Below are 8,815 nucleotides of genomic sequence, written 5' to 3'. Positions count from 1 at the left end.
TCTGGCATTGCTGCAAGCTGTGGCATAGGTCACAGATGCGGCTCAGGCCCAGTATGGCTGTGGCGTAGGCCTGCAGCTGCAGCTCCAATTTGACCCCTAGTCCAGGAACTTCCATATGCTGCAGGTGGGGCCATAAAAAGAAAAAAAAATAGACATTAGCTACAATGAAGAAAAACACCCTTGGAACAAAAATTCTGGAAGAAAATAATGACTGCTGCTCACAGAGCTCTCTTTCTACAATCACCCTGCATGAATTAGCCTGTCAAGTCTTTACAAAACACCAAAACACTGTAAAGAATTTTATTTTCTTCCTCTTCTTCCTTCTTCTACCTTCTTTTTTTTTTTTTTTAGGGCCACACCTGCAGCATCTATAAGTTCCCAAACTAGGGGTAGGATCAGAGCTGCAGCTGGAGCCTATGCCACAGCAACACCAAACCTGAGCCTCATCTGAAAACTACGTTGCAGCTTGCAGTAATGCCAAATCCTTAACCCATTGAGCAAAGCCAGGGATCAAACCCATATCCTCATGGATACTAGTTGGTTCTTAACCCTCTGAGCCACAACAAGAACTCTTTATTCTCTTATTATACTTACAGATATAGAAACTGAAGACAGCAAGATACAGTCACTTACCCCAAATCACACAGCCAGGAAATGGTGACTTCAGACGTAGAATACAGGCAGCCAAATTGTAGGATCTGGACTCTTAACCCAAGATGATAATGATGTTATTAATAATGATGATGGAAAAATAAAAATAAATTTAAAAGAAAATGATGATGATGGCTGGCATTGCTCTAAATATGTTGCATGTATTAACTCATTTAATTCTCACAACAACTTTATGAGTCAGGTACTATTATTATTCCATTTTATAAACAAGGAAACTAAGGAACAGAGAGGTAAAGTGACTTGCCCAAGGCAACACAGCAAGTGTTAACAGAGCTTATTTCTGGGTTGAATTATTGGTGCTTTTGGGGAGTTCCCATCATGGCACAGCAGAAACAAATCCCACTAGGAACCATAAGGTTGCAGGTTCGATCCCTGGCCTCGATCAGTGGGTTAAGGATCCTGCATTGCTGTGGCTGTGGTATAGGCTAGCAGCTATAGCTCCAATTGGACCCCTAGCCTGGGAACCTCCATATGCTGTGAGTGCAGCCCTAAAAAGCAAAAAAGAGGGAGTTCCCATCGTGGCGCAGTAGTTAACGAATCCGACTAAGAACCATGAGGTTGAGGGTTCGGTCCCTGCCCTTGCTCAGTGGGTTAACGATCCAGCGTTGCCGTGAGCTGTGGTGTAGGTCGCAGACACGGCTCGGTGTAGGCTGGTGGCTACATCTCCAATTAGACCCCTAGCCTGGGAACATCCATATGCCACAGGAGCGGCCCAAGAAATGGCAAAAGGACAAAAAAAAAAAAAAAAAAAAAAAAAAAAAAAAGACAATACATTCATACGATACCAAACACCAAAGGTACAAAAAAAAGAAAAAAAGAAAAAAACTAGAACTATGGGTGCTTTTATTCCCTTCTTTTATTGACACTCTGTAACCTCCAACCATCCTACCACGATTGTGCACTACTTAGGATATCAAATAAAATCAACCCCTCTTAGAGTCCAGCCTTCTGCCTTCCTCCTAACTGCCTACTACCCCACCCGGAGGCCTCAGGGAGGCCTGGCCCACCTCCCTCCCCAGCCTCCCCTCTTTCCCTCCTCAGTGCCCTCTCCCCTGCAATCACCACTTCCCAAAGAACTCTCCCTCTCTTGGCTCCCAGCCTCCGCTCCTCCCGTAGCCCACTCCTGGCATGCCCTTCCCCTCATTCCTGCAGGGTGAACAGCTGCCTGTGGCTTCAGGCCCTGGGTCAGAGGTTCCTCACCCACAAGGTCTCCTGGGCCCAGGCAGGCAGCCTCCCTGTGCCCTTCACCCACTGCACTTTGCCTAATCCAGAGCCAAGGGGCCCATTTCATCCCATCAACAAATCTGTTAAAGCCCTGGCAGGGACACCTAGTCATTCATCCTCAAAACAACCTCTCTGAGCCCCACCCTGGGCTCCACTGCCCTGCATGAAGGACTGTGCCACCCCTCTGTCCTCCTCTTCCCACTCCACCCCAGATGCCTCCACTCTTACCATACTGGTTCTTCACTTTTTCCCTGACACAATGAACTTGGTCCTGTCTCAGGGCCTTTGCACCAGCTGCTGCTTCTGCCTAGAATGCACTCTAAATGCTCTCCCCAGTCACCCTGTACCACTTTCCTCAAGGCCTTTATCACAATCTGAAATTAGCCTGCCAATCCATCATCCTGCCCCCCACCCCCACCCCACCAGAATGTCAGCCCCAGGGGTGTAGGGACTGTCTTGGGCCCACAGCAGGTGTTCATTTGATGATGGCTGACTTAACTATATGAGTGGAAGCTGGTACTGCTCTTTGTTCACGGGTGAGGAAGCCAGGCCCAAAGTGGTCAAGCATCTTGCTGAAGGTCACCCAGCACATAAGGGACAAAGCTCAGAGGGGTTTTTGCTCTGCATCTTACTCAAACATGAGTCCATCAAGGTCTCATCGGGGTCTGCCCCTCTGTTTCCCCAGGTACAGAAGGTAGGAGACAGGAAAGTAGCTTAGCCTGGGTCTTAGACAGATATGGATTCACATTCCAAGTTTTCTGATTTCTGGGCGAGTCCCATCTCAGAACTTCAGGTCCTCACTCTATGAACCGGACCCGTATTGCTTGGTCTCAGAGGGCACCTGGGAAAGATGCAAACTCTCCCAAGAGCCTCGATTCCTCAGGCCACCCAAGCCTCCCTCCCCTGCACACGGCCACGGCCAATACAAGGTTGAAAACCCCCAAAGAAGGACAACCAGCTGGTGCACCAGCTGGAGCCACTGAGTCTCCACTGCAAGCTACCCAGGCGATCATCCAGGCCAAGAAAGGACTAAGGGGTGGGGGCAGGAAGGAAAACAGAGCAGATGAGATGTTTGGGGCAGGGGGGCAGGGGGAGACAGGAGGAGAAGGCCTCACGCTAGGCACTCACCAGCCACTGACCAGCACCTTCACGTCTCTGTGCCTCAATTTCCCCAACGAGGGAAAGGGGATGATAAACAGCACCCAAATCATTGGATTATGGCAAGAGTAAAAGGCACGTAAAGCACACATGGTAACACCTGGTACAGAGGGAGTGCTCAGGAAACCAAGGCTCCTCCCCCATCATACCTCACCTGGCTCAGGCCTCTGCTCAGATGCCACCTCCTTGGAGAGGCCTTCCCGGATCTCCCCACCCCTCCCTGCCCTACTTTCCTGCCTTCAGAGCCCTTGACCCCACCTGTCATTATCCTGTCTGGTTACTAGATACTCACTGTTTCTCCCCATAAATTGTCACCTCCATCGTGGTCTCCACATATCCCCAGCACCCAGCATAGGGCCTGGCACACAGCAGGTGTTCGATACACACTTACTGAATAAGTGGGGGAAAAAATAACTGGACAAATAAATATCTCAAAAACAACAAAACAGTCCCAGGGAGGTCTGGCAGGACTTTGTGGGAGAAGGTAACATTCTTTAGGTGTTTAGATAGGGAAGTCCCCCTTCACTTTCCTACCCAGTTCTACCATTCTTAGATGTGCAGCCTTGGACAGGTCACTTCCCCTTTTGAGCCTGCTTGTTTGGCAGGAAAATGCCAATAACAAAAGCCATGGTCTCCAAGAAGCTGATGAGCCAGCACACGCTGAGCACACGACCGGGCACCTGGCAGTGTCTCCAGCTTTTATTTCTGACACCCACTTCTCTCCTTGGTAAAATCACCAGACTGAGGCAATTACGTAAGATTATAAAGTGTAAATGCATTCCCTCAACTCTCTTGTCCTGGGCAAACATTGGTTGGGGTTCCAGCTAGCCTCAGTGGTCAACGCCACTAAATGGGTCGGTGGTTATCATGACCAGCCTACCCGGACAGATGGAAGAAACCAGCAAATCCATCTGTGTCAAGGTTTTGGTGTGCTGTTTTGTGCAGTGTGTAAGCACTGAACCTGCATCCACTGTCATTCTTACTTCTCAAGGTATGTCCCCGGCTTCCTCATGCTTCACTCCATCCAACTTTCTTGTTTGCCAGCTTTTGGATGGACTGGCCTCTCCTCCCTGCAAGCCCTTAGCCTTCCTAGCCTAGTGATCCATGGGGTGGGTGTCCCCCCACCTATGACACTTCCCCAAGTCCTTGGGCACAGCTCTGTCCACAGATGCTTCCACAGGCCACCCAGACTGCCATCGGAGCCCTCAACCTGTTAACTACTTCTCCAAGGCCTCTTCAGGGGTACTCAGATGGGCTTAGGTTCAAATCCCTTAATGTTGCTTACAAAGTGTGAAACCATAAGCAAGTCACTTAACTGGCACTTGGGGCACCTGAGCTGGGGGCAGCACAGGGAGCCCTCCAGGCAGAGTCCAAGATTTCAGGTGGGGGCTGGGATTCCCAACCAGGCTCTCAGCCCCAAGCTTTTCCCAGAGACTTGGGAGTCCGACATAGCTTTCTAACCAGCTCCACCCTTGTTCTACCTGAGCATTAACCCCACTATTGCGGACCTCAGTTTACTTTTGTAAAACAGGAGGAGCACTGTCCCTAGGTGCTCATGCAGATTGCAGCAAGTTGGGAGTGTGCAAAGAGCCACACTCAGCGCCGCCTCTGCCACAGCACTCAGGAAAGGGGAGCCTGGAGGTCACTTTTTGGCCAGGCTGCTCCCCTCTCACCTCCTTTGCACCAGTGACAAAACTGGGTGAGCCACAGCCACCAGGCAACCCTCAATGACCAAAGGAATGGGGATGGGAGAGGTTTGTTCCTAAACTGCAACTCCCCTCCCCACCCAAAGACTGAGCCACCTCCTTCCCTAGGTCCAGCCCCCCAGGCTCTGCCCTTCGGCAGCTAAATCCTAGAGGCCATTGAGCTGGTGTGCTGTTGCTGGTACTGGACTTTGAGGCTCCAGGTTCCCATCAGTCATCTGGCTGCACAGGGTAAGGAGGAGACCTGTCTGGGGCCACACCGGAGGTCCAGGGCCAAAGTGAAGTTATTTGTGCCCAGTGTTCTGGACAGCCCTCAGGCCACAAAGAGAAGACACTAGCGTCAGGAAGGTGGTGTTTGCCCTGATCTCCATAATGGTGGGGGCTGAGTGTCTCTGTCTCCCATATCCCAGGCTCCTACGGGGAAAGAACATTCAAGCCCCCAAAGGACATGGGAGAGAAAAAGCACTCCCTGTTCTCAAACCCCAGTATCAGCAGCTGCTCTCAAGATCCAAAGCTGCCCCAAAGCCCGCAGCAAACGAATCTATAAAGCCCCCCCATTCCACCCGCCACCCCTGAACTCCTAGGGCAGGAGGACTCCAAAGCAGTTTCTCACATTTAGGGATGTGACAGCTAAAAGGCTGCTCCACAGCTCTAAAGGCAGGCCTCGTAATAGCAGCAACCTTTCCAAAGGTTGTTGTGAGGTTTAAATGAGATGGGGCAGGTCCAGGGTTTACTGGACAACATCCCCTGGCAAGCACTGGCCACACTCGCACTGCACTGAAGACTCAAGTGCCAAATGCCAGGAGCCTCCCAGTGAAAATAATAACACGAGCAAACGCTTATATAACACCTCCTGCGTGCCAGGCACTGTGGGACGCTGTACGTGTATCCACTAACCCCTCTGTCTATATCCTCAACTCTCAGGAATGCTGTCCAGGGCTGGAATGGGGGTGGAGGTTCAGTGTTGAGGGGCAGGCAGGGGGGTGGGCAGGGAAGCAAAGGCTTTGCTGGAGGCCCACTTCTGTCCCAGGGAATCAGGGACCACAGCCCTGGGTTTACACCTAGGCTCAGCCACCTTGAGCAAGCAGGTAAGGCTGGACCTCAGTGTCTACACCTAGGCAAAGAGGACAAGCAGTACATCTCCCACCTCTAGGGAAAGGAGTGCAAGTACAAACCTTGGCCCACCTCCCCCACCTGGCCCAGATTCTCCCCACCGGCTGGCCAGGGACACACAAACACAAACTCGCCCACACACCCAAGCTACTCTTAAAAATACATATGTACACATATACTATTTATTTAACAGCCTGCCCCCACTGCACTCACCAAAAGAATCTGCCAAGACTTGGGCTCGGTAGGACCAAGACCTGTACCCCTCCTCTTTCAGAATCACTGTCCTGCTGGCTGGGTCCCCAAGTACTGTGCAGAGGTCACAGCTCTCCAGGCCCCTCGAAACCCAAGCCTAGCACTCAGGGCCAGCCAGAAACCCTGGACCCCCTCACCAAGCAGGGTTCCCAAACACTCCTCCCAGCACCCAGGGGCACTGAGTCATCCTGAAAGCCTGACCTAGCACTCCTCTGCCCCTCCCCCACCCCAGGCCTGGTACCCCCATCTCCAAGCACAGGCCCTGGGGGGAGAATCAGAGGAGAAAAAGCAGCTGCAACACCCCCACCCAACCACCTAAAAAGCCAAAAATAAGAGCAACTCATACACACAACAACCTCCCCCCTGCATACCAGAAAAGCAAATATAAAATCATAAATCCAAAATAAAAGGAAAAAAATCAAAAATCAACTACTGCCCCCAAAAGGCTTTTTAACCATTCTCAAAAAAAAAAAAGTTTATTAAAAGTGTTCTTAATGCTCGAACGGAAAAGATTCCCAAATATACAGATGCCTCTTTTCTCATAGAAATAGATTATTTTTTATAATACAAAAAAAGACCAAAAAAACAACAACAAAAACAAAAACAACAGCAACAGAAACAACCCCGTAGGAACATCTTTAAGCGATTACTCAGGGCCCGGCTGACAGTTACACGTGGGTTGCGTCAGTCCCGTGTACACACGCGTTCAGCCATGTTTAAACCGATTGCATCAACTTCGAAACCGGCCCGCCCGCCGGCGCCTGGAGAGGGGGCAGGAGGAGAGGCAGAGTTTATCATTCATCTGTACACATAGACATTTCTTCTTTAAATAACACCACGGGCGGGCGCCTCATCTGCATGTGCGGTTGGTTTGGACAAAAATATAGATATATATAATAAAATATTAAAATTACCGACGAGCTCCCCGCGCTGCCAAGTGCCCCAGTGCCAAAGTTTTGCCGGCGCCACTGGGGGCGGGGGCGGGAGCGCGGGCGCTTCCCGGAGTCACTGTGGCCGCGGCGCGCCCGGCAGCGCGGAGGCCGGCGGGCCGGCAGGGGGACGCGCGCGGGGGCCGCGCTAGCAGTGGCCGGAGGAGGCGAGCAGGGGCTCGGGCAGCTGCTTGAACAAGTTCCGCAGGGTGCTGAGCTCGCGCGACAGCTGCTCCACCTTCTTCTGGAGCCGCTCGTTCTCGGCCGTGAGCTCCAGGACCTTATGCTGCGTCTCCAGGTTGCGCATCTTGGCCTTGTCGCGGCTCTTGCGCACCGCGATGTTGTTGCGCTCACGCCGGATCTTGTACTCGTCGCTGTGCTTATCCACGGTCTTCTTGGTCTTACTCTTGACCTGCGAGGGCGCCGGCGCCGCCCCCGCGTAGCAGGCGGCTGGGGGCGCCTTGGCGTCGGCGGGGCTCGGCGTGCCGGGCGGGCTGGACGACGAGGATGTGGACAGGCTCCCGCTGCTGCCGCTCGGCACCGCCTGGTAGCCGAGGTAGGCGCGCAGCGCATACGGGAAGCCAGCCGCCATGCCTGCGGCGCCGCCGCCCGGCGCTCCGGCCTCCTCCTTCCGCTTGCAGTCCGCGGGCTCGAAGCCCGGCTCCGCCTTGAGCTCGGCCGGCTGCGGCGGCGGCGGCGGGGGCGGCGGGTGTAGGGGCGCGAAGCAGCCCGGGTGCAGCGCGTTCTTGGCGGCCCCCAGACGCCCCAGGCTCACGTAGCCGTATTCGGCCGCCTTCTTGCAGTTCTTGCCCCCGTAGTCGTCGGAGAAGAGATCGGAGAGGAAGTCGTGGTGCTGCCCGGAGGAGGCGGGCGCGGGGGCGGGCGCGGGCGGAGCCGCCTCGAAGGTGTCGGTGGCCGTGGCCGGCGCCGGGGCCTGCGGCGCGCCCAGCGGCTCCAGGTATGGGCTGAAGTCGATGGCGCGCTCGTGGTCACCGATGCTACCCAGCTCGCCGGCGGGGGGGCGCGGCCCGGGTCTGGCCGCGGGGGGCGCCGCGGGGGCCGCCTTGCCGCCGTACGCAGCAGCCAAGCAGTCCGCCTCGTAGTAGAAGTTGGCCACTTCCATGGATTTAAAGGCAGGCGGCGGCGGCAGGGGGAGACATGCTGGGTCCCAGGCCACCAGGCGTTGCATGAACGCGGGTGCCCGGGGAGGGGGCCTGGGGCTGCCCGCTCCGGCCGGCCCGCAGGTGGCGCGGCCTCCTGGCTCCGAACTGTCGCTGCTGTGTCGCTGCTGCTGCTGTTGCTTTTTCCGCTGGATTGGCCGCTATTAGTGCGGGGGCTGGTAGCTGGACCCTCGGGTGGGTCCCCTTCCCGGTCCCGTGCGCGGCTCTGACTCGCTAAAGTTTCTCCAGAGCCCGGTTATTTATAAGGCGGGCCATGGCAACGGCTGCGTCACGCCTGGCGGCCGCCCCAACCCCTCCCCGGGCACGCAGAGGACACGCTGTGGCCGCCCGAGACCCCCGGCAGGGCGGCGGTGGGGCACCGTGACCTGACTGAAGATCTGGAGCGCGCCCTTGGGGGGTCCTCCGGCTTCGGGGGCCGCCACACGCCCCCTGCCCACCCCCACCCTTCGGACTCAGGATTGGAAGCGAGAAGAGGCGCGAACCCGCCCCCGGACCGCCCCCTCTGGGCTGGAGGCTGTACTAGAAGGGAGGGGGGAATCCGGGGAGGGGGCGACGCCATCGCCTTCCCCCACCCTAAACGCGG

The 8,815-nt window shown here is 54.9% G+C and overlaps 1 protein-coding gene across 1 annotated transcript; it reads right to left on the bottom strand.

Moving 5' to 3' along the window:
• Positions 1-6,576: 6,576 nt before the first annotated feature.
• Positions 6,577-8,447, bottom strand: CEBPB (CCAAT enhancer binding protein beta). The gene has a single exon (NM_001199889.2). The coding sequence runs from the start codon at positions 8,238-8,240 to the stop codon at positions 7,200-7,202; it is 1,041 nt and encodes a 346-aa protein (NP_001186818.1). The 5' UTR covers positions 8,241-8,447; the 3' UTR covers positions 6,577-7,199.
• Between the last annotated feature and the right edge of the window lie 368 nt (positions 8,448-8,815).

The sequence above is a fragment of the Sus scrofa genome, chromosome 17 (assembly GCF_054392235.1).
Source record: "Sus scrofa isolate SSC_HxYL_T2T_F1_AM1 chromosome 17, Sscrofa_HxYL_maternal_Yorkshire_Landrace_v2.0, whole genome shotgun sequence".
Lineage (NCBI taxonomy): Eukaryota > Metazoa > Chordata > Mammalia > Artiodactyla > Suidae > Sus > Sus scrofa.
This window is presented reverse-complemented; position numbering and strand designations above follow the sequence as displayed.